The following is a 26,118-nucleotide window of genomic DNA, read 5'->3' on the forward strand; positions in this document are numbered from 1 at the left end:
GCCCATATGGGCGCCGGTTCGAGTCCCAGCTGCTCCTCTTCTGATCCAGCTCTCTGCTATAGTCTGGGATAGCAGTGGAGGATGGTCCAGGTCCTTGGGCCCCTGCACCCACGTGGGAGACCCGGAAAAAGCTCCTGGCTCCTGGCTTCGGATTGGCGCAGCTCCGGCTGTTGTGGCCATCTGGGGAGTGAACCATAGGATGGAAGACCTCTCTCTCTCTCTGCCTCTCCTTCTCTCTCTGTGTAACTCTGACTTTCAGGAAAATAAAAGAAATCTTTATTTAAAAAAAGAGATGTATTTGTTTATTTGAAAGGCAGAGTTGCAGAGAGAGGAGAGAGAGATTCCATCACTGATTTACTCCCCAGGTGGCTGCAACTGCTAGGGTGGGCCAGGCCGCAGCCAGGAGCCAGGAGCCTCCCAGGTGCGTGCAGGGGCCCAAGCTCTTGGGACATCCTCGACTGCTTTCCCAGGATCACTGGCAGGAGCCAGATCGGAGAACTGGTGCGCAGAAGGGACGGCAGCTGGCAGCCTAGCTTAACCTGCTGGCCACAGGCTGTCCCCGGGCTCGTTTTAGACGGGCTAGCACGCCCCCTCCAGGCCCCTGAGCCCCTGGAATGGCCCGAGGCTGCTCCCAGAAGGCCGACTGGGTTTCATCTTTTGTATGATCTATCGTCGGAGGCTTGAACACAAGAGGTGATGGGAGGGCCTTGCTCCTTTTTAGCTTCTGCTCTCACTGTCCTGTACCAGGAGCCGGCACCTTCGTGGTCAGCGAGGCCTTCGTGGTCAGCGAGGCCCTCGTACTCTGCGGTCTCTCCAGGGGCACCGCGACCATCTTGCTGGAGCGGCGCACGGTCGCCCCCTGTCGGGAAACTTCGGGAGGGCCGCCGCTCGGATCCTCCTCCCCGGTCGCGCAGAATCGACGCGCGGCCTCTCGGTGGCCAGCGGCCGGCTGGAGCCTGCCGACGCGCAGATGGCCGGCGGGGGCCGGCGGGGGCAGGGGTCCGAGTGCGGTGGCGTTTACCTGGCGCACACCTGGGAGCCTCTCCCTTCCCGCGCTTCCTGCCCCGCCCCGGCGCCCTGGCCCGCGTCCCCGGCTCCGCCCGCAGTCCAGCCCGCCGGTATTTGAGGCCCAGGGCGGCTCTGGCGCCTCATTCCCGCTGCTCCTCCAGCTGCCGGCCGTGTCGCGCGACTCTGCGGTAGGTGCCTGTTGCGGGACCCGCTGTGGCAAGCGAGGGTCTCCGGGGCAGCGACGGGGACGGGCAGGCGCTGCTGGGCAAGCCCGGGGCGAGTGCTGGGCCTGGGACGCGGGGACCTCAGCGCCCGGAGGAGCGGGGCGTGACCGCTGCGCGGAGCCGTGACCCCTGCAGCCCCGGACGGGGGATGGGGCGAGAGCGTCCGGGCTCGGATTCCCTCCTGGAGCCCGGTGGCGGCCGCGGGGGAGCTGTTTGGCCCGCGGGCCGGGCCCGTGACGCCGAGACCCGCCCGGATCGGGGGCGTGCAGGCCCCAGCGCGCGGGGGAAAGGCAAAGGCGGCCGGCGCGGGATGGGGGCGGCGTGGAGTCGGCCGGGCTGCTGCGCCGGGTCCTTGGGCCACAGGTGATCCCCGCGCCCCCAGCCTCCCGCGGCCGCGGGCGGCCCCCACCCAACCCGCCGCCGCAGGTGGTCCCCGCCCCCCGGAGCGACGGCAGGGGACGCTCCTGGCCGCAGGTGACCACTCCCGCCCCGCGACCGAGAGGGCGCGCGCGGGCTCGTGACGCCGGGCGTTGGGGACGCCGGAGGGCTGGCGGCGGCGGAGTCGGAGTCGGTGCCGGCGTGGAAAGCGGACCCCAGGCCGGCCTGCGCTCTGGACTGGCGAATTCGCAAGTCTGGAGGTCGCTCAGGCTGCGCTGATAACCGTGAGGACCACTGCGCGCCCCCTTGCTGCTCTGTCTTTATTTATTGTAAACTAAACTCACCGCAGGCAAAACGAACCACGATCTGGTGTCTTAGAGCTAAGAGGACCGGGAGAAAGTTGGGTCCCATTTGGGTCTACTTGAAGTTGGCATTTCTTCCCTTTTTTCTCCCTGAAAGCAGACGTGTGGGGCAGGAGCATCTGCGTGCCGTCAGTCGGGAAGCTGGGTCAGGCGCGGCTGGGTGTGGTGGCACCGGGAAGACTGTGCCCCCAGGCTGCTGTGGTTTAGGGCTAGGCGAGGGGCTTGGAAGTACTAAGTGCCTGGTAGTGCCGGGCTGAGGCGAGCGGCTGCTGCTGTCAGCATGTGCCGGTGTGTCACTGTGCCTCGTGACCGCCGAGTCACTGCACCCCTGTCACTGGGTGCCGTCACAGTGAAAGGGTACACTTTGGGTGACACTTGGCCATGTAAACTAAGTTCTTAAAATTGTATAAGGCCAATTCCAGCCCAAGGCGTTTTATTACAACTCAGAGTATTACAGTTAACTCAAACCAGTAGCAGTAGAGTGAAATCAGTGTACAGAATCAACATTCTTTTCTGTATTTCTGGTAAGAGCACCCACGTGGAGGCTGTGCGGGCCCACTGAAGACCCCGTGCCTTCCATTTCCAAGCTTGCTGGACCTGGGATGCAGCCCAGGCATCGGAAGCAGGAAAAGAATGTATAATTCCCCTGTTTCCATAGTAGACACACAGCAGATGCACACACACACATGCACGCACCCCCCCCCCCACCAGACAGCCTCCCTCAAGAAAACGAAGGTGGGATAAAGCAGGGGCTCAGGTGTCCATGACACCGACTTTGAGTGGTCCAGATTGTGTAGGGAATGAAGACATCGAAGAAGTAAAGCAGCACAATTCAGTAGTGACACCACAAAGAGGATTAGCACTTGGTCAGTGGTAAACACTCACTGCACAGTTACTGGGGATGCTGTGAGGCACAAACGATCCTATGATAACTTTTTTAAAATATATATCAAACCAGTCATTAAGAAAACTTAATATCAGTCTGTGATTAAATACTGTTTTTATATTTAAAGATCCTGCTTTTAAAGCAGTAAATAATTCTAGAATATACAATGACTTTGTCATGTGCATGTAAGGGCACTTGGCTATGTTGTTATATACTGCAGCTGAAGAGGCAGGTGCCTGGAAACCCACTGCCGGGCATCGAGTTTGCAGTCTGAGCTGGGAAACAGGCATCCTTGTAAGACACATTCACAAGACAGCAGCTTCACTGTGACAATCTCACTAGACTGTCTAAAATTTTCTTTGCTATTGGAAATGTCTTAGTAAGTGGTAAAGTTTAAATCTGGGTTTATTTTTCTTTTAAGCTCAGGACCTTTTTAATCTTTTTATAATTGTTAAAATTTATATATTATTGTAAAGTGAAAATTGTTTTATGATTATGACTATTCAGTGGAAGGTGACTTTCAAATGCAAGTTTCAAGACAAACAAGGATTTCAATAATCTATGCTCAATGCTTGGCACATATTTGATGATTAAAAGAGGGACTAAATAACTGAAGAAATACAGCTTTTAGTATTCCAATATTGGTTGATTCTGCTGACCACATGGTTTGCGTACTTGTAACCATTTGTGTTTAACTCCTTTCTCATAAAACCTGGCTAAGACAATAGTCAAGGAGCCTTTTGCATCACTAGGAACGAGGACAAAGATCAGAGAGGAGGCAAGCGGAGACCGCAGACTGCTGGAGGAGGACAGTGTCTAGAGGAGGGAGCTCAGTGTCCATGGAGGAGCCAGCACTGCTGGAATGGGGGGCTGTGGTCCAGCATGAACCCCCCCCCCACTCCTCCTCCACCTGCTTCTAGGGCACGCCCAGCCGCCAGACCTGGAGCTTCCTCCACGTGCCAGTTCTGACCCCTGTGACTGCACGCAGGGAAGTCACCAGCTGACGCCTCCTGCACATGACCCGAATTTCCACAGTGTTTTGTATTTTCTTCTTAAATATGGGCTAACACCCAAGGGTCATCAGGCAGTTCTGGGAAACTCAGGTATAGAAGAGAGAGATCTACAGAAAATAAAGCACACACCAACCACAGTAACAAAAGGACCCCAGAGAAAGACAATGAGGGCAGAGAAGAGAACTCAATGGAACTACAGTTGATATTCTCTGAGAAATTAGAACCCGAGACTGTGAAGAAGGGATACCAGAGAATAAGAATCCTTGGAGACTGAAAATATAATAGCTGAAGATTAACTCCCAAATCAGCAGAAGAACTGGAAGGTGAAGTCTTGACTATTTTCTGGAAAACAGAATGAAGTTATTGTGGTGGAAAATGCAAGAGAAGGAAGAAAATCGGAGGCAAGATTCCTAACGTGTGCCTGGGGGGGACTTGGAACCCTCCACTCTGGGTGGCTGGAGGGCTGAGCAGGGTGGTGGAGCTCTCCGCCACTCACCTCTGCTAGGAGCAGCCTTGCCCCAAAGTGCCGTAGTCAAAGCATTTTCTGTTTGTGCCCTGATAGGAAGAAGGTTGGGAAGTCCCAGACGGGTGTTAGTACCTGACTAATAGGAAGTACAGAAAAAGAACAGAGGGTCAGTTTGAGGGGAATGAGCAAGTGCCTTGAACATTTTTCCTAGAGTGGGAAAGAAACCTCTTACATTGCTAGATTGAAAGGGCGGGTGCAATGCCTAGTGAAAGGAAGAAACTGTGCCCCCAGAGGTCCATCACTGTGAGGTTTCTGAATGTCAGGGATGGGGTCAGGCTTCAAAGCTCCCAAGGAGTGGGGTTGGGAGTGCATGTCAACACAACCAGGGGCAGAATGTCATCAGACTTGCCAGTAGCAAGCTGGCAGCTGGGGAGCCACGATATGACGCCTCAGAAATCCCCAGGGACCCCGCCACACCCTCAGCCATACAAGATGGTAGAATGAAGGTGCTTTCAGACATGCAGGACATCAGAATTTTCTGTGCTCTTAGAAAGTTACTGGGGGGGCTGGCGCTGTGGCGTAGCAGGCTAAGCCTCTGCCTATGGCGCCAACAGCCCATATGGGTACTGCTTTGAGTCCCAGCTGCTTCAGTTCCAATCCAGCCCTCTGCTCTGGCCTGGGAAAGTAGTGGAAGATGGCCCAAGTGCTTGGGCCCCTGCACCTGCATGGGGGACCTGGGAGAAGCTCCTGGCTTCAGATTGGCGCAGCTCTGGCCTTTGCAGCCATCTGGGGAGTGAACCAGGGGACAGAAGATCTTTCTCTCTGTGTCTCCCTCCCTCTGTCTGTAACTCTGCCTCTCAGATAAATAGTCTTTAAAAAAAAAGTTACTGGACAGTTTGTTCCATCCTAGGAAGGGCGTAAGGATATTCCAGAAGAGGCAGCTATGCAGCGCACTGCAGAGCAATGGGTCCACAATGGAATCGTGTAGATAGTGTGGCTGCTGGACACTGGCACTGCAGCTGCTGTGTATAAAGACAGAGGAGTGGGGCAACTGTAGCCCAGAGCAATGCCCCTAGGTAAAGGTGTGTTTTTAGAAGAGGAGCCTGTGCTGCAGCTCACTAGGTTAATCCTCCGCCTGCAGCGCCGGTACCCCAGGTTCTAGTCCCAGTCAGGGCACTGGATTCTGTCTGGGTTGCCCCTCTTCCAGTCCAGCTCTCTGCTGTGGCCCGGGAAGGCAGTGGAGGATGGCCTAAGTGCTTGGGCCTTGCACCCGCATGGGAGACCAGGAGGAAGCACCTGGCTCCTGGCTGTGGATCAGCGCAGCGCGCAGGCCATAGCAGCCATTTGGGGGGTGAATCAACGGAAGGAAGACCTTTCTCCTCTCTGCCTCTCTCTCTCAGTCTAACTCTGCCTGTCCAAAAAAAAAAAAAGAAAAAAAAAGAAAAAAGAAAGAAAGAAAGAGTGGGTGTAACAGAGCTTGAAACAGGGATCTAATTTACAGCGTGATATATGAGAGGCTGAGAAGGAAACATCTATCCAGGTTTGCCACTGATGTGCCCAACAATAGTGGCAGCACCAAAACTCATTTGCTCTCTGAGTATTCAGGTTGTTTTTGTTCTTTATAACTCTTCTTCTTCATTAAAAAAATCAGAAGGCTGATACTATGTACTACAAAATAATTTAATTGAGCCTGTAAAATCCAGTTATTGCCATAAAGCAAATATTTTTTTTAAGATTTATTTATTTGAAAGTCAGAGTTACACAGAGAAGGAGAGGCAGAGAGAGAGAAAGAGAGAGGTGTCTTCCATTCAACTGGTTCCCTTCCCAGTTGGCTGCAATGGCTGGAGCTGTGGTTAAAATGTCAGGACCAGCCAGCGCCGCAGCTCAATAGGCTAATCCTCTGCCTGTGGCACTGGCACCCCGGGTTCTAGTCCCGGTCGGGGCACCGGATTCTGTCCTGGTTGCCCCTCTTCCAGGCCAGCTCTCTGCTATGGCCTGGGAGTGCATTGGAGGATGGCCCAAGTGCTTGGGCCCTGCACCTGCATGGGAGACCAGGAGAAGCACCTGGCCGCAGCGGCCATTGGAGGGTGAACCAACAGCAAAAGGAAGACCTTTCTCTCTGTCTCTCTCTCACTGTCCACTCTGCCTGTCAAAAAAAAAAAAAATGCCAGGACCCAGGAGCTTCTTCTGGGTCTCCCACATGCTTGCAGGGGCCCAAGCACTTGGGCCATCTTCTACTGCTTTCCCAGGCCACAGCAGAGAGCTGGATGGGAAGTGGAGCAGCCAGGACTCAAACTGGCTCCCATATGAAATGCCGGCATTGCAGGCAGTGGCTTTACCCACTACTCCACAGCGCCAACCCCTAAAACCAGTATCTGAGACCAGCATCTGGAGAAAAAGCCACCAATTTGTGTATTTCCACTAACCACATTAGGAAAGTGTGGATACCGTGGAGAAAACAAGCATCAGTTAACTGAGCTATATGTGTAAAAAGGCTGAGTCCAGTAATGTATTCAGATGAGACAAATGACAAGCTTTAAAAAGGCCCCAAAGGGACAGGTGTTTGGCCTAATGGTTAAGATACCCACATCCATTTCAGAGTGCTTGAACTCCATTCCCAATTCCAGCTCCCTGCAAATACATACTGTGGGAGAGAGCAGACGATGGCTCAGTACTCGGGGCTGTGCCATCCATTTAGGAGACCTGGATCAAGACCTCGGCTCCTGGTCTCAGCCTGGTCCAGGCATTTGGAGAATGAACAAGCACAAGGGAGCTCTCTTAGTCTGTTTCTCTCTTTCTGCTCTTCAAAACATAAATAAAAAGACATAAATTCAGACATTACATCTAGGATTGCTTTACAAAAGTGGTTATTACTGGTTCCTGGGTTAACAAGCCTAAGAGTTACACAAATCAACTTACAGGCCTAACATTTAAGCTGAAAGACCTAGTGCCAACCCACATGATAGAATGTGGAGCTCTGCAAATGAGATGGAGGAAAACTCAGATCATATTCCGTTGTAACACACCAGGCTACAAGGAACTGAAACTTGGCGTTTGGCCAAGACTTTGTAAAATCCTAATGACGGTGGGATTGCGGCTAGAGCTTCCTATCAGGTCAAATGTGCTTATCTACAAAGAGTGAACACCCTGTGCCAAGCAGCAGCTGGGATGGGATAATAACCATGAACCAGGCAGCCGCACCCTCTTATCTTTGTGGAGAGGGACATGTTACTTCTGATTAATCTCAGGAAATCATTAAAGTGAACATTATTATTACTGTAGGAAAGGCATACAAAGATACACCAAATATAAATTAAATACATTAATATTAGTACCTTTGGATGGATTTAAGTAGAGGTGTAGAAGTAAGTTTTTAAAAAATCACTTTACTCTTTTGGGTATGTTTAAACATGTTTGGAAGTTTTAGGAGACAAGATTATGAGCTTTTTTAGTTCTGATTTATCAGATAAATGGAAGTTCAAATGTTTCCAAAGATTAGTGAAATCTGACATTAAAATGTTACCAGTGTTGGGCAGGAGTATGGCCTCGTGGTTAATGCACCCCATATTAGAGTGCCCGGATCTGAGTCCTGTGTCCACTCCCAGTTCAAGCTTCCTGCTATTATACACCAGGGAGGCAGCACGTCAAGTGATTGGGTCCCTGCCACCTGCATAGGAGACCTGGGCTGAGTTCCTGGCTACCAGCTTCAGCTCCGCCCAACCCTGGACGTTATGGGCATTTAGGGAGTGAACCAGCAGATGAGAACTCTCTCTGTTCATCTACCAAGTTAAAAAAAAAAAAAAAACTCTTTCAAAAAAAAATTCACCAATGCTTAAATATTTCAGAAAAAATAATTTTGTACATTTCCGTCATATGACTGTGATTATTAAAAATGAATACTTCTACTAATATCCTTTCATGAATGTGACAGAATCTGACTGGTTCTTTTTTATTAGCATTTGAAGATTTTTCTGTGGCCATAGTTGTTTTTATGCATAATATTTTGATTAGTACCTGAGAGCTTTATACTCAATGAAATTCTTGGAAGTGAGTTTTTTTTTATTCAGATGGTATGGATGTCTTCATGGCATTTTTTTCTTCATTCTTTTATTTATTTAAAATTATTTATTGATTTGAGAGAGAGAGAGAGAGAACTCCCATCTGCTAGTTCACTTCCCAATCTGGGAACAAAATTCACATCTCCCACATGGGTGGCAGGGGCCCAGTCACTTGTGGCATCACCACTGCCTCTGAGGGTCTGCAGTAGCAGGGACCTGGAGTCAGGAGCTGGAACTGGGAATTGAACCCAGGCACTCCCTTGTGGGAATGTGGATGTCTTAACCACTAGGCCAAATGCCCGCTCCTTCATTCCTCTACTTTATTTATATTTTGTACATAATTCTAATTACACTCCAATTCACAGTATCACTGCCTAGTAGATGAAGGAATGATTATCCCATTTAGTCAGTACTGGAGATGAATGCTTTTTGTACTTATGAAGCTCATGTTTTAATTTGCTCCCCATCTTGAATGTTCTCCCCTTTTAGGGGAAAGACTGTGCCACAGTGACTAAGAGCCATACAGATCTGGTCTCCAGCCCTTACTCTGCTACCTGTAGGTGTGGGCCCTCTGGGAGCAAGAAACTTAAGAGTTAAGGCATAGTTTCTTGGCTTGTAGAATGCAGAGGTTAACAGCACCTACCTCATAGAGTTGTAAGATCATTCAAGAAAAGTGCTAATATAGGACCTGGCACAATGTTTTGTCCAGAAAATAATATTTATTATTTTTCTTTGACATGTAAGCTTTTTTATATGGTGATTAGGGTTTTTTTCTTTTGTAAATTTGCTGAAGTCCTTTGCACATCCTTCTACTGGAGTCTGCTTTATCAACTTTCTTTGGACCCCATTTTACTGTAATCTCTTACCAGTTTCCAGGGTATTTCATTAATTCTATTTTTTTTCAGATTAACTATTAAATAGTTTGCTAACCAGGTTCACTTTGCCTCCTCTTGATAATTCTCCTTCTTGTTTCATGAGTTGTATTTGCCTTGACCAGAGCTGTCACAACAGTTACCACCAGCACTGGCTAGCAGCTCTGCTTCTCTGTTAACGTTTTGTCACCAACTGTCATGACGGCTGCTGAAGTGGATGGTTCTTGTCTTCTTAGGGAAACCTCCTTTCTGACCTAAGGGCCTTTGCCAGGAGTGGGCTGCTCAGTGAATTTCACAATTCACATATTTTCCACCAATAGATTCTCCTGTAGCTCCTGGATAAACCCCCAGGGCTTCACTGGTTTGTATCTTTTTGATTTAGCAATATTTTAAATATAGAAAATGAGTATAATCCTACTGTCCATGGCTATCAGCAGTCAACCCCTATTGAAAAATGGAACGTTAGCCGGCGCCGTGGCTCAATAGGCTAATCCTCCACCTTGCGGCGCCGGCACACCGGGTTCTAGTCCCGGTTGGGGCGCCGGATTCTGTCCCGGTTGCCCCTCTTCCAGGCCAGCTCTCTGCTATGGCCAGGGAGTGCAGTGGAGGATGGCCCAGGTGCTTGGGCCCTGCACCCCATGGGAGACCAGGAAAAAGCACCTGGCTCCTGGCTCCTGCCAGGATCAGCGCGGTGCGCCGGCTGCAGCGGCGGCCATTGGAGGGTGAACCAGCGGCAAAGGAAGACCTTTCTCTCTCTGTCTCTCTCTCACTGTCCACTCTGCCTGTCAAAAAAAAAAAAAAAAAAAAAAAAAAAAAAAAAGAAAAATGGAACGTTATTCCTGACCTCACTGTGGGCTTTGAAAATTGAGCTATGTTTTTGCTCTTTGTTCTGCACTTGATGTTAATGATTACTGAATGTGGAGAGGAAAGGGAACACAGGTACCAGGTGAGAGGGTTCATGTCAGAAATCAGGTCTTTGAGCATGAAATCCCTCTGACATGATGAAAAGGACATGCCCTGGTTTTGGCCCCAGATGGTGAACTGTGTGCTGGGCAGACGGTGCTGACCTGGCAGGTGTGTCTTCAGGTGAGGAGAAGGCAGCTTTGCCTTTCCTGAGGTTATTGACATAAAGGTTGCATCTGACCGATGATTTAGGGCTTTACTAGAGACAGAGAGCTTCGTTGATGGCCTTTCCCGGGTTGGCATTTCCACTGGAATTGAGAATCCTTCGATGTTTAAGGGGGAAATGTGTGCTGGTGGTAAGCAGTCCTGGCCCTTCCCCAGGCCAGCTGCGTGGGTGACAACCCTGGTCCTTTTCCCAGTCACTGAGGAGCTGTCCTGCCTGGCAGCCTCCCTTGGTGAGCTGAACCATCTTAGGGACAGTCACATGTGTCCCAAAAGACCCAGTGCAGTGAGGAGTTGGCAGATATTTGAGTCTTGAATCTGTACCACTTCTATTCTTAATTCTGACTTCAGAAATTCCCTGTTTTACCCAGTGTTTGCTGAAACTGATGAACAGGTAGCTCTTGCTGACCTAGAATCTGAAGGACCACAAGTAGGCACAATTTTGCTTGGTTTCATGTCATGACTACCTTTGTCTGCACTGATATTCCCATGGCTCTGCAAAGTCCTGGAGTTATTTCTGATTATTAAAGGATCCAAAAGGACTTGAGTAATGCATCCATTCTATTGTACTGTCATTAAGGATGAATAATCTTAGATGTGTATGGAGTCTTAGCAAACCAGCACTGCCCAGGCTCCACCTGGTTTTTATAATGAACAAAGAGCAACTGGCAAGCAAAATATTGAAGCAAGGATAGTGAGCAAGACTTAAGCATGTATGTTAGCTGTTGTGTGAGTTTCCTGTGGCTGCTGTAACAAGTACCCACTAACTCAATGGCATAGGACAACACATGATTTTTATCAGCATTCTGGAGGTCAGGAGTCTGCAGTCTTACTGAGGCAAAATCAGGGCCTCGGCAGGGCCAGGCATACCTGAGGCTGGGGCCTATTTAGCTCACAGTTGAGGTGGTTCAAGAGACCATATCTGGTGATGGCCTTCACGCTGACAGGGTCACAGGACATCACATGGTGAGACACAGAAGTGTGCATGTATGTATATGTCTTCTGATGTCTCTTGCTCTTCTAGTGGAGCCAATTATGGGGATGCCCACCTGATGTCTTTAATCCTAATCATCCTCCAAGGACCCCACCTCTTAACACTGTAGTTGGATTAAGTTTCCATCCTCTTATTGTGCAGCAATGGGGATGAAATGTCAACAGTGAACCCTTGGGCAATACATTCAAACCATGGCTGTTTTCACAGTCAACAGAGGCATCTTGCTTCATTCTTCACCCTGGAGTTTTCTATAGTGTCAGATCTCTGCTTCCCAGGGCAGTGCACAATGAAAACCCCTAATCAAAATACAGTAGGGTGGGCAGTAAAGAAGAAGTTGTCATGCCTGCACCACAAAACATCTGCAGGTGTCACTACACCTTGCAAACAGAGCTAGCAGGGCTTATCATAAGAAGTACCACTGCCCTGTGGTATATCAGATAAGACAAGGCACCGAGGCCAGCACAGATGGCCAACTATGGCTGTCGCTAGCAACAAACATACATCAACTCTTGCAGTGAGCTCCTTTGATCCATGGACTTTGTTCAAAGCTGTTCATGAGATTCCTCCTTATCGTTGAAAGTTCTCTGCACTTGTATTTCCTGGGGTGTCCCTATGATTTTCATGCCACTTTTCAACTCTTCGCTATTCCCAACTGAAATCTTTTGTCCAGGTTGCCTGTCTACCTGAGGTTCCTTTTGCTGGGTTGATCCTCCCTGTGATGAGGAAATCTATCATTGCATTTAGGGGTCTTTGGAATGATCCAGAATAATCTCCTGTTTCAAGATCCTTAGACACAGCTTCAAAGTTTCTTTTGCTGTTTGAGGGCACATTGATAGGTTCCAAGGATTAGCACCTGGAATGTCTATGGGCCCTTATTCAGACAGCCGGTTAACCACGTGGAGATCTGGCAGTTTTCATTGTCTTCACAGGCCCTTCAGTTGGGTGCCTCTTTCCTTCTCCTGTGCACTCCAGGGTGCACCGACTCTTGCTGCTCCTTGTACATGTTCTGGGGGTTCCCACCCACTGCCTGGGGAGCCACTGGGAAGGTCCTAGAATGCAACATCCTTCACTGGGGACAGGAGAATTTAGTAAATATTTGTGAACCATGTCACAGCAGACAGGTTCTGCTTCCCACAGCCACCACCCTCCCCAGCTTGTTCTGCCACATTTCTGTACCTTCTGTCTGGACTTTTTTCTTTTAAAAAATGTATTTATTTATTTATAAGGCAGAGTTAGAGAGAGAGTGAGAGAGCACACTTCTATCCAAAAGTTCATTTGCCAAATGCCCACAACAGCCAGTGATAGGCCAGGCTGAAGCCAGGAGCCAGGAACTCCATCTGGGTCTCCCATGTAGGTGAAAACACAGACATTCTAAAACATTCCCAATCACTCCCTGAGCAGAGTGGGCACCCAAGTCCTCAGGCCATCAGCAGCTGCCTTGCTGGCACATTAGCAGGAAGCTAGACTGAATCATGGAGTAGATGGGACTCAAACCAGCATTCCTATAAGGGATACAGATGTGCCAAGCAGTAGCTTAACACAATGCTTTTTAAACAAACAAACAAAACTGCCTCTTTTTCTCTCCCCTAATTCCTTCAGTCATTTCCTGAAGTCAGGACTTCTTGAATAGGAGCTGAAAGGCCTCTGGGCCCAAGTGATGCTGTCTGCTCCTTAGCTGGGCTCCGTCACTTTGCTTTTCCTGCTGTGAAGCAAGGAGCTGACAACAGGTGTCTCTGAAGGCCTGCTGCCATCACCATTTGTGACTCACTGCTGACAGAATACAGCCCGTCTGCAGCCTGCCCTTGTGGCCCTGCTGGCTTCCTGCGCTGGAGCCTGCTCCACAGAGGCTGTGGAAGCCCTGACCTCTGGGCCTGGGCCTGGAAGTGGAGATGGGCACACACCCAGCCTGCTGGGAGACGAGGCTGAGGAGCAGAGAACACACAGTCGTGTGCTCTCATGGTCCAGGATGATGAAGGCATGCCATGCCTGAGGCTCGGGGGGGGGGGGGGGGTCCCTTAGAGCATGGCCTCAGATCCAGGCTTTGCCACGTATCTGTTTCCTAGGAGAACTGAGGGTCAAAGGGTACTTGTTTGTAAGGCTATCACATTTTAAGATTTATTTGTTTGAAAGGCAGAGTTACAGAGACAGAGAACTTCCATGGGATGGTTCACTCTCCAAATGGCCCCACCAATCAGCACTGGGCCAGACAAAAGCCAAGAGTCAAGAGCTTTATCCAGTCTCCCACATGGGTACTGGGGGCCCAAACACTTGGGCCATCTTCTGCTGCTTTCCCTATGTGCACTAGCAGAGAGCTAGGTCAGAAATGGTGCAGCTGGACTTGAACTGGTGCCCATATAGGATGCTGGCATTGCAGGCAGTATCCCAACCCACTATGCCACAACACCAGCCCCTTGGATTGTCTTTTAAGGCTTTGGTTACCCCCAAATGGGAATCCCTTCTCTCACACCACAAAAACACTGTGAGATAATTTATCATCTTTGGATGATATTCAAATGATAAAACAGTACCCATAATACACCAGAACACACCAGAGAATGCAGACATGAAGCAAAAGCCAGAAACACCTTCTCCCCCCTGGGAAGTGACTCCAAGGAAGAGCCACATGTGCCACCTCTCATGCTTTCACCATATGCACAAGTGCAAGTTCCCACAAAAGAGGACAGTCTCTAAACATGACTCTCTGTTTTTCACTTAACACTGGAAGCACACGAAGTAATTTGGAAAAGACTCAGACAGGGTTCTGGGTGCCCCCACTTGCTTGCAGGCCCTGGGATTACGGTGAGTATCATGGGGAGAGTGGAGATGTGGTGATGTGCCAGCCTTCTCTATGTGCTACTGATTGTGGTCTGCCATTCCAGGCTTGCCATTATGGATGCTCTCTCAGAAGCAAATGGCACCTTCGCCCTAACCCTTTTGAAAACGCTGGGTGAAGACAGCTCGAAAAATGTGTTTTTCTCGCCCATGAGCATCTCTGCAGCCCTGGCCATGGTCCTGATGGGGGCAAAGGGCAACACCGCAGCTCAGATGACCCAGGTACCTAACCCATGTCAGGAAGACATGTCAGGAAATGCTGTCTGCTGTCAATCAAGTCCTCTACATCCTCAATCACACAGGGATTGCTCCTGACAGAAACTGAAGGTTGACACCACAGGGTGTGGGTAGAGAGCTGACACAAAAGGATATGCCACCCCTGTATCCTGGGGACAGAGAGAGTGTGTTTGACTCAGAGGAGTAAATGGTTTTATCACCACATGGCCTGAGTGTGTCTCAGTCTGAGTCCTCTGATTCTCTGGGGGATTGTCACCTGCTCTTCAACTGGGACTTGAACACCAAGGCATGGCTCATCCAGGCTACCCAGGAGCCCCCACTGTCAGCCCTTTGGCCCCATACAGTTCCCCATCCTCCCTCAGGTAAGGTACTCGGACCCCAGCCCTCCCAGAACCCTGAAGTCTCATCCTTTCAGGGGGTCAGACACTCAGGATGGGAGTCCCAGAACGGGACCGGTAGAGGCTCTTCAGAGATTTGTGAACTAAAGGGACAGTCTGCCTCCTCTAACCCCCTGACATGTGATGGTGAGGCAGGCAGGGGCAACTGTAGTGCACAGTCCCTTTGGGAGTGATGTGAGGAGGTGTGCCAGTGTGCAAGAGCTGTGTAACAAATACCACCAACTGGGTGGCTGGAACCACAGTTACTGCAGGTTGGGTCCCAGATCAAGGTGTCAGCAGGGTGGTTTCTCCTGAGACCTCTCTCCTGGTCCTGCAGTTGTGTCCATGTCCTCATCTCCTCTCAAGAACCTCAGTCAGATCAAATTAAGTCCCACACTGATGATCTGCCTCTAACTTAATTATCTCTTTAAAGACCCTATCCAAATATGGTCATATTTTGAGGTTCTAGGGGTTAGGGCTTTAACATAGGGAGTGTGAGGGGACACAGGGTGTTCCACAGCAGGAGGTATGGGAGGCACAATACAGTCTCCGGACTACAAGCCAGAGCCCCATGTCTTAGGTTTTTATCCTGGAAGATCTCCACCATCTGTGGCTGTGAAACAAATCCTCCCAAAACTTAGTGGCTAGAAATAACAGAGGTACATTGTTTCTCAGAGTTTGTGGCTTGACCAGTTCTGCTCAACATGGTGCTAGCTGGGGTCACCTGTGCAGCTGTTTCAGCAGGAAGCTGTGCTGGGAGGTCCGAGAAGGCCTCTCTCCAGCCTAGAACATCAGGGCTGGCTGTTGGCTGAAGCCTCAGTTCTCCAAGCAACTCTCCCCTTGTGGTGGCACCTTCTTTGGGGCCCTCCATGGGGTCTCCAGCCAGCTAACTTGGCTTCCTTCCATCATGGTGGATGGCACACAAGAGAGCAGGTGTGGCAGCTGCTTAGGAGTCCAGATGTGGAACAGCATCAGTCTGCTGAAATCTGCTGGTCAGAGCCAATGATGGACTCAGCCTAGCACCAAGGGCAGGGGAGAGACTCCACTTCAGTGTCAGGAGTGGCCTCCATTTGCAGAGGTAGGAGGGGTGGTGGGCAGCCTTGTTTGCAGCCCAGCTGCCAGTAGTGAGCATGCAGAGCCTGGACAGTGGAGGGCACTTCTCATACCAGTGCTGACAGGGTGCAGGGAGGGGTGTGAAGACACCTGACACCTGCAGTTGGATGAGCTGCAACAGGACCCATCAGCACAGTTGTTAGTCCGAGTTTCATGTTGTACTCATCTTCTGAAATTGTGTTTTCATTCTGTCTTGGATTGCAGGCACTTTCTTTAAATAAAACCCAGGGTGGCGGAGCTGGTGATGTTCACCAGGGCTTCCAGTCACTTCTCACCGAAGTGAACAGGCCAGGCATGCAGTACCTGCTTAGAACAGCCAACCGACTCTTTGGAGAGAAGACGTGGGAATTCCTCTCAGTAAGTTGCACTTGCTGGTTTTCACTGAGCAAAGGTGGTGGAGACCAGGGGACTACGGGCTGCAGCATAAATGCAGCATAAATACAGAGGAGGGCGACAGTTCTCCCAGGTTCTCTTTGCTCACAGACTGTCATGATGCTTTTCATGAAATAAACAAAAATTATGTAAGTAATGTTTATATCATGAAGTAAACAAAAAGTATTTTTGTGTACATTCTTGCTGTGCAAATAAAGCAGGCGAAGCAAAGGTCCTCATCAACCTCTCTCCACACCCATCACCCCTCTCTTCCCCTGCCTGGATAAGGGCTTTTAATTAACTTAAAATTAAATTAAAGGACTTGATGTGTGTCTTTCTGCATACATACAAACTTTTGTGGATTTTTCCTCACCATAATGCTATTATGCCATACATATTGTTTCATAATTTGTTCTTTTATTCTTTGCATCTCAGCATATGAGGGCACTTCAAAAAGTCTATGGAAAATGGAATTGAAATAGAAGCTTATCTTGGTGCAGAAAAAAAATTGAAATCCATACATATGAGGGGTCTTCAGAAAGCTGGTGAGAAATATGTATCATGAAAATACTATGCATGAGCCGGCGCCGCGGCTCAACAGGCTAATCCTCCGCCTAGTAGCGCCGGCACACCGGGTTCTAGTCCCGGTTGAGGCACCGGATTCTGTCCCGGTTGCCCCTCTTCCAGTCCAGCTCTCTGCTGTGGCCCGGGAGTGCAGTGGAGGATGGCCCAAGTGCTTGGGCCCTGCACCCCATGGGAGACCAGGATAAGCACCTGGCTCCTGCCTTCGGATCAGCGTGGTGCACCAGCTGCAGTGCGCCAGCTGTGGTGGCCATTGGAGGGTGAACCAACGGCAAAGGAAGACCTTTCTCTCTGTCTCTCTCTCTCTTTCTCACTGTCCACTCTGTCTGTCAAAAAGAAAAAAAGTAAAAAAAGAAAGAAAAAAATACTATGCATGATTTCAAAAAATTTTTACAACAAAATACGCTTATTTTTAACTTTTTTTTTTCACAAAATTTTTGAAGTGCCCTAAATTGTATCTCTCTCTCACACTTTTTTAACCATTGATAATCCCTAAGAATTGATGGATCCGAATATGATAAACCATTCTAACTGATGGGCATTTAAGTCAAACACAATTTAGACCATTATAGACAATGCATGTTTTATATGTGATTTTTTTTTAATGTATCTACTTGAAAGGCAGAGTGACACAGAGGCAGAGAGGGATATTTTCTATCCCCCAGTTCACTCCTCAAATGCCCTCAAAAGCCAGGGCTGCAGCAGGCCTATGCCAGGAGCCAGGAACTCATCCAGGTCTCTCACATGGGTGACAGAAGCATTATCCACTGCCTTCTCAGGTGTATTAGCTGGAAGCTGTAATGGAAGCAGAACAGCTGGGACCTGAACCTGCACTCCAGATAGGGGATGCAGGCTTAACCCACTGTGCCACGACACCGCCCCATATGCTGCATATGTGCAACCTATGTGCATATGTTGGCCCAAGATGGATTACAAGGGAGGAAGGAAGCACAGTTTTAAACTTTTAATGCCCATTTCTACCCACTATCAACGCTACAAGTTATTAACCTGTTAAATTTGCTTGTTTATGAGACTGAATAACTTTTCTTATGTTCTTGGAGCACATCTAGATTGAGCATCCTTAATCCAAACATCTGAAATCTGAAACATTTCTAATCCTGAGCATTTTGGATAAAGGATACATAGACTGTGGGGTTTTTTTGTTTTTGCAAATTCTGTTTATATATTCTGTCATTTTATATTGGGCTGCATCCCTTTTTTCTTATTGATTTCTAAGAGTTCTTGTACATGTTGGGATATTAAGCTTATTCTTTTCTATGATTTTTTTTCCCATAAGTTTTCAAACTAGTTTCAGGTTCTCATGTAATTGTCTTAAAATGAATTGGTGTCAAAGGAATGTAGTCAAATGCCAGAAACATGCTGAGAATTGAACAACATCATGTTGCTCAATATGTAAGACAGGAGTCATGACAATAATTAATCCAGTCCTCCAAGTAGCACTATGAGATGGAGCTATCGCTGTCTCCTTGTTGGAGGCCTTGAGACATTGATGGACTTCTCTAAGGCCTTACAGCTAATAAATCACAGAACAGGTCTTCTACTGTGTCACATCGTCTAAGGCTACATTGAAGGAGAAACTAAAAATCCCAATATATAAAAACAGTTCTCAAGAGTAGAATTAAATATTTAGCCATAGCTATTCAGAAGAAAGATTACAGAATTCTTCATAGTGCATTGTCAACAATGTTAACAAGTTAATTTAATTTTTTAAAGATTTTCATTTATTTGACATCTGGAGTGACAGAGAAAGAGAGAGAGAAAGATAGAAAGACAGACATCTTCCATCTGCTGGCTAACTCTCTAAATGGCTGCAAACAGCCAGGGCTGGGCCATGCTGAAGCCAAGAGCCTAGAACTCTGTCCAGGTCTCCTACATGGGTGGCAGTAGCTCGGGCACTTGGGCTATCTTCCATTGCTTTCCACGGCACATCATCATGGGACTGGATAGAAGGCAGAGTAGCCAGGACTTGAACCAGCACTGATATTGGATGCTGGTGCTGAAAGCAGTGGCTTAACCCTCTGTGCCACAACACTGGCCCACTACCTAACAAGTTATTTCCGCTCATTTATTTTCCATCGAATTTCTCACTTTAATATGGCATAATATAGGTGTTCACCAATACCATTATCACTTAATAGGATTTATTAGCAAAATAGTATGAATTGGTTTTGAGAGTTGCTCACTGTTGACCCATCCAGCACAACAGCCAATGGACACACAGCTATTTAAGTCACAGTGCACTTAATTAAAATGGAAATGGAGAGAACCACTCAGCTCCCAGATGCCGCAGCTGTGTCTCGGGTACTCAGCAGCGCTGCGGCACTGTTTTGGACAACACTGACCTGGAGCGTTTCCATCATCATGAGGAGCTGTGGTGGACGAGCCGCTGTGGAGTTCCTCCCTCTCCCGTGCTCTGCGTCTTGAGTTTGCGGTTGTGGTTCCTGCAGGGCTGCCCCTCACTCAGCACCTGCTGGGCTTGGTCAGATGCACTCTGTAGTCACTGCATCTCAGGGTCAGTCACCTCCCAGATCCCCAGCCATCCCCTTCTAGGACCCAGCAACTTGTGAGGTTCATTTGATATCGAGACCATTATGCTCAGTTTATATGCTAAGATTAAATATTGCTGAATATTGAGAAGTTGGGTTTCAACTTCATATTTCTTTACAAATTACAATCTGTGAATCATGATTATCGACTTTGTGCCTTGAGGCCCTAAAGAAGTGAGCAGTTGATGTTATGATTTTTGTAGCCATGTGAGTAACTTGCTCTCTGTATCCCAGACTTTTAAAGATTCCTGCCAAAAGTTCTACCAAGCAGAGTTGGAAGAGCTGGACTTCATGAACTCCACAGAGGAGTCCAGAAAACACATCAACAGCTGGGTGGCCAAAATGACAGAAGGTGAATGTGTACTGTTACTTTCACAATACTGTAACGTTTTACTGTCAGTTCCTTCACAATCCTTCACAAGAGGATCGTGTGTAAATAGGAATGATTGCTGTTCCTTCTAAACTGCAAATTCTACAAACCCACTTGTGAAATAGTCAACTTGTGAAATAGTCAACTTGTGACTTGTTCTCTTTCTCATCAATCTGCATCTGTGATGTCTCTCAATATTCAGAACTTCTCTTCTGGAACAATCCATACTTAATCTTTCTTTTCACAAACAGCATAAAGAAGCATTTGCATGGCAGACCTCGAGCTGTTGCATGGTGTGGTGTAGCTCATGCCCTGGTTTCCATGCCCTGTCAGGTTGCCCAGCCAAGTCTCATCTGCCTGTGGCTCTTAATTTAAACTGTTCTTTAAAGGATAATTTTTTTGAAAAAAGATTTGTCTTATTTATTTGAAATGCAGAGCTACAAAGAGAGAGGAAGAGACACAGAGAGCTCTTCTATTCGCTGGTTCACTCCCCAAATGGTCACAACAGCCGGGGCTGTGCCAGGCTGAAGCCAGGAGCTTCTTCCAGGTCTCCCATGTGGGTGCAGGGGCTCAAGTACTCGGGCCATCTTCTGCTGCTTTTCCGGGCCATTATCAGGGAGCTGGATTGGAAGTGGAGCAGCCAGGACTCGAACCAGCACTCACATGATGTTCACGTTGCAGACAGTGGCTTCATCCGCTATGCCACAAATCCAGCCCCTAAAGAACATGTTGTAACCACTCATCTTTTTAAGCAATGCTTTAAGTTACAGGCACAAATCATTCCTTTCTATCTCACGTGTTATGAATTTCTCCTGCACATATTAACATCTACTTGTTTATTTTACATTTTATTCAAATGACTGCATTTTCCTTATCAGAACTTTTAAAGTTTTTGTTGCTTATTTTAGGGATAAATATTCCTTTCTATTTAGGGATCAGTAAAGTCCTTTATCCACATACTTGATTATTCAAGGAGATGGTACCTTGCAAATGTCATTCCTGATAGATATATCAGCAAACTCTTTTAGTTGACTGGTTCTTTAATTCTCCATTTCAGATAAAATTACCAACTTGCTGTCCCCAAATTCAATGAATTCACTGACCAGGCTGATTCTCGTGAATGCCATCTACTTCAAAGGAAATTGGGAAAAACAGTTTGACAAGGAGCATACCCAGGAGAGACCGTTTAAAGTCAGCAAGGTGAATATCATGCGTAAACAAAGGAGATTCCCAGAAATTGTCCCTGTGTTCACACTGATTTCTGAAATATGCAAGAAGGCCACCTCAAGTCTCCTGATTGAGTATAACCTGAGCTGGGTACAGCCTTGGGTGCCTGGCAACAAGGACTCCCCCACCAAGCCCTCGGCCTCTCACCCTTCATCTCCTGTGCACCATCCAAAGAGGCCGCACTCTTCAGGTCCCCACACTGTCACATGCTATGCCAGCGTGTTCTGCACGTGGCAGATCTGATGGTGTCTTTCTCAGGCTTAATTCAGTCCTTCTTGGCTTTTTAGACCATTTGGGATAAAGTTTAAACTCTGAAATATGGTGTGCAAGGCTCTTTGTGGACCTGAATCCTGCCAATCTCCTCATTCCACCTGCAGCTGTCCAGGGGTGCATTCTTGGATGCCCTTCATAGTTCTCTTCAGGGTCCGGTGTCTAGGCCCTTCCCCAAGCCAGCACCATGGCCCTGCAGGCTCTGCAGGGTGAATGGCTGCTTTCCCACAGGGAGAAGGCTGCTACAGTCTGAGTGTAGGCAGCTGTCATACGAATGCCTGGCCTGTGATTGGTTCTCAGCAAACACTGAACCAGGGGTGCTCTTCAATCTTGTTTTGAGAGTAAGGATAATGTAAGTACATATTTTTGTCCAAAAACAAGTGAACAAAAGGACATGAACACAGAACAGGCTGAGTTTAGCCACTCCCAACTTTGCAGGTATTATTTGTTGATGGCCCTAACCTTTCTCTTGTTGAATCCTTTAAATATTTTAAAATTTATCTTCATTTTTATTTAAATGGAAGAGAGAGAAAAACACAGAGAGATCATCTATTCCCTGGTTTACTCCCCAAATGCCTACAACAGCTGGGGCTGGTCCAGGCCAAATCCAGGAGCCTGGCACTCAATCTAGGTCTCGCATGTGGTTGGCAAGGACATAAGCACTTCAGCCATTACCTGCTACCTCCCAGGGTGCACACTGGCAGAAAGCTGCAATCAGAAGCAGAGCTGGGGCTCAAACCTAGGCACTGCAGTATGGGATGCTGGCATCTCAAATGGCGTCTTAACCACTTTGGTTTACTCAAAAGTTTTTGTTTTCATTTCTTTTTAAAAGGCAGAAAGATCTTCCATTGGCTAGTTCATTCTCCAAATGCCTGTAACAACCAGGGCTGGTTCAAGCCCAACAGGTCTCCCATGGGTGGCAAGGACACAAGCACTGCACCCTCACCTGCTGGCTCCCAGGGTGCACACTAGCAGGAAGCTGCAATCAGTACAGCTGGGACTCAAACCCAGGCATTCCAGTATGGGAAGCGACATCTTAATGACCTCAGTTCATTTTTTTCCTTTTCTTTAGTTCATAGAGACTTTTGTACATACTCAAGAGCAGTTAGAATAAATTGATTACAGTGTATTCTTCATCACTGACCCTAAGTTAAATCTTCCAGGCAAATTCGAGCCTGACCCTTCAGTTTCTCAAAAAATGTATTTTCTTCTGAAACCAACTGTCCTCGTTTCCCCTGGAAAAAAATCTCTCTCTGTGAAACTAATCTTTAACAAAATGTACGTTGGGACTTCATTCAGCTGTAACCCCAGCTCACTCTAGAAGTTCAGAGACATCTGTCTCCCTAAACAGGAAGTATGGGGTGGGTGAAGACAGGGGACAATGTGGCCTGGGGGCCATGTTGTCAGGGAATTAGCTCCCTCCCTGCCCTGCTGTCCTCAGCATGAGACCCCTTCCTCCTGCTCACGGATGGTGCAGACTCTGCCTCCAGTGTCCAGGCAGAAGGGCAGAACGACGGGGGGTGGACAGCAGCAGCCTTGCGCTCCTGAGGTTCTGCCTTTGTAATCAGAAAAGGAAGGTGCTCTGTCACCAGGGCCTGAGCCACTCAGTGTGGCTTCTGCTGGGTGTGCGGAATGAGTTTGCTCTTGCTGTCTCACCAGTGGAGAAAGCCAGGGGATGGGACTGCACAGGGTGTTAACTGTATCAGCTCAGTGCAGGGGAGGGATGTTTATTGATACAATTTTCATTTCATTTCTAAGTGAAAAGGAGTTGGCCTACACAGTTGGGTATGCAGTGCATCAGCCTGTTACTAAAACCAGATCCTTCTGTATCACAAGACTGGGGGCTTTAGCCCTGGAGGAAACAGGGAGAAATTCCCCAAGATAGTACAGTAAACAGCTTCTGAGTCCAAGCCAGCAGGGAGACTATTTTTTAGGTAAAGTTTCATCAGAACACAGCCACGCTTAATTTGCTTACCTGTTTCATCCTACAGTGACAGAGCTGAGTGGTTGTGACAGACACTGTGTGCTCCACAAAGCTCTGCTAGTCAGAGTGAAACCGTGCTGGCTGCTGGTTCAAGGAAGTGACTGGGGAGCCAAGGACAAGGAGGCCAGTGCTGCTGAGGGCCAGCTCAGGGGGGCTGACAAGGTGGAGACAGCCACAGCAGAACATCTTGGGTTGTCCAACTTAATACAGAGTACTGTGCCCTAGAGTACTGTGCCCTACCAGGGAAATGGAGACTGTACAGTACTTTGGCTGTGCTGGTCACATAACATCCAGGACATTTGCAGGGGTTGCTAGTGTTAAAGTGCAGAGGGCCGGGATCTAAGGATTGGGGGTGGAACATAGTCACTGACTTTGGGGCTTTTTTACCTTCTGACTGGGGATGCACCCACATCACATGCAGCTTTTTTTTTTTTTTCTATTAGTATGTACTAATTTTGCCTAGTCCTTCTAGATTCCCACTTGTTTGTTCACTCATTTAGCAGATGTTGATGGAGCAGCTGCTGCATACAGGCGCTGTGCTGTGTCCTGTGTCCTGTGCCAGTTATGTAAGCAGCTCATATTGTGCTGGGCAGAGGCAGACAGCATGAGAGGAAAGGAGTGTATTAAACAGTGCTGGGTGCTGCCCAGAGTACACAAGAAGGGAATGAGAAATTGTGTTGAGGGTGGGAGCTCTCAAAGAAGCCATTACCACAAAGGTGATATCTGAGTAAAAACCAGAGAGGCAAAGGTGCAGTCTCCAGCGATGAGTGAGTTGGTTTTGCTGCAGAGACCACAGAGAGGCCCCTGTGCCTGTGGCAGATGAGCAGAGTGTGGGAGCTGAGACTGGAGAGGCACTGGGGGCAGGCTCTTGTCCAGATGACAGGTTAAGGACTCAGCTTTGCTCTCAGTACAAGGGGAAGGAAGGGTGTCTATAGTCAAAAGAGCAGTGTGATCTGACTTAAATTTTCTGGGGCCCCTCTGGCTGCTGGCATGGAGACCTTCCAGAGCCAGGTGGACGGCAGTGGCAGCAGAAAGAACAGGTTGGATTTTAGCTGCATTTTAAAGGGAGCTGGTATCACTTGCTGATGACTTAGATGCAGAGTGACAGGGTCAAGGATGCTCCACAGGGGTCGACAGCAGGATGATGGTGTTACTCTCACCTGGTCTGGGCAGATCTGTAGAGAGCGCTACAGCAGTACATGTAACATTGGGAATTGCCTTTATGTATGCATATGGTGTCAGGTAAGCAGTGAAACATGAGTCTGGAGTACAGAGGAGGGGCGGTCTCTGCTGGGGCCGTGGACTTGGGGATTATGTTTCGAGTTGTGAGACTGAAAGAGATCACCAGGACAGCAGGGTCGAGCTTGAGCCCTGGGCCCCTACTGTGTGGAGATAGAGGTGAAGATGAGCTGGCAGGGAGGGTCTGGTGGGAAGTCCTGGACGCCAAAGCAAGGAAGTGTTTCTAGCAGCAAAAGCTAGCCGCTTTCAGATTTGTCCAGTGTGACTACTGGGTCTTGTTTGAACATTTGTCCATTTCCTTGACAGAACAAGGAGAAGCCTGTGCAGATGATGTTTAGAAAGTCTACTTTTAAAATTACCTACATAGGAGAAATATTCACCAGAATTCTGATGCTCCCCTACGTTGGCAAGGAGCTGCACATGATCATCATGCTTCCAGACGAGCACATCGACCTGAAAACGGTAATGAGCCCTGGGAACGCCAGAGAAGCACACTTGGAGTCCTTTTTTTTTAAAAAAAAATTTTTTATTTGAAAGGCAGAGTTACAGAGACAAACAAACAGAGATCTTCCATCTGCTGGTTCATGCCCCAAACGGTGGCCAAAGTCAGAAGCCTGTAGCTCCATCTGGGTCTACCAAAACAGGTGGCAGGGGCCCAAGTACTTGGGCCATTTTCCACTGCCTTCCCAGGCACCTTAGCAGGGCGCTGGATCAGAAGCAGAGCAGCCAAGACTTGAACCAGTGCTTAAATGGGATGCTGGTGGTACAAGAGGTGGCTTAACCCACTGTGCTGCAGAGATAGCTCCCCCTTCTTATTTATTTGAAGGATTTATTTGAAAGGCAGAGTTAGAGGAACACAGACTCCTTACTCTCTGGCTTCGAGGCAGCAACATGGCCCGCAGCAGCCACCCTGTACACCTGCTAGAGAGCATTATTTCCATTGTAGCACCTGGCCCTGTTGGCCACATCTGCCCTAGGTCTTAAAATCTTCGGCTCTCTTCTTCTAGGTGGAAAAAGAACTTACTTATGAGAACTTTGTTGAATGGACGAAGCCAGACATGATGGATGAAGAGGAGGTGGATGTTTACCTGCCTAGGTTTAAACTGGAGGAGAATTACGACATGGAAGAAGTCCTGCGTGGCCTGGGTATGACTGATGCCTTTGATCAAGCCAATGCAGACTTCTCCGGAATGTCCTCCAAGAGAAACCTGCACTTGTCCAAGGTTGTGCACAAGTCCTTTGTGGAGGTCAACGAGGAGGGTACAGAGGCCGCGGCTGCCACTGCCGCCATCATGATGATGCGGTGTTTGAGGATCCCCAACCAGTTCTGTGCTGATCGCCCCTTTCTCTTCTTCATCCAGCACAGCAAGACCAACGGGATTCTGTTCTGTGGCCGGTTCTCCTCTCCATGAGGAGGGTCACTGCTGCCACAGCCTTCTCCTTCCCCCACCAACCCACTTTTCCTGACAGTCCAGTGTGCCTGTACCCAAGTGTCCTTATCATCGTGCTGGTGACAGTCTAAAAATAAAGGCCTGTGTGGAGTCCCAGGTTCAGGATGCTAA

At 48.4% G+C, this 26,118-nt stretch overlaps 1 protein-coding gene across 1 annotated transcript; it reads left to right on the forward strand.

The window, feature by feature from the left end:
• The first annotated feature begins 912 nt into the window (after window positions 1–912).
• SERPINB6 (serpin family B member 6) lies at window positions 913–26,118 on the forward strand. The gene is made up of 7 exons (XM_008274280.5): window positions 913–1,196; window positions 14,266–14,440; window positions 16,150–16,302; window positions 19,701–19,818; window positions 20,894–21,036; window positions 24,863–25,018; window positions 25,564–26,118. The coding sequence occupies exons 2-7, from the start codon at window positions 14,276–14,278 to the stop codon at window positions 25,966–25,968; spliced, it is 1,140 nt and encodes a 379-aa protein (XP_008272502.4). The 5' UTR covers window positions 913–1,196; window positions 14,266–14,275; the 3' UTR covers window positions 25,969–26,118.

Source organism: Oryctolagus cuniculus, chromosome 5 (genome assembly GCF_051225735.1).
Source record: "Oryctolagus cuniculus isolate XC-2025 breed Fujian yellow rabbit chromosome 5, ASM5122573v1, whole genome shotgun sequence".
Classification (NCBI taxonomy): domain Eukaryota; kingdom Metazoa; phylum Chordata; class Mammalia; order Lagomorpha; family Leporidae; genus Oryctolagus; species Oryctolagus cuniculus.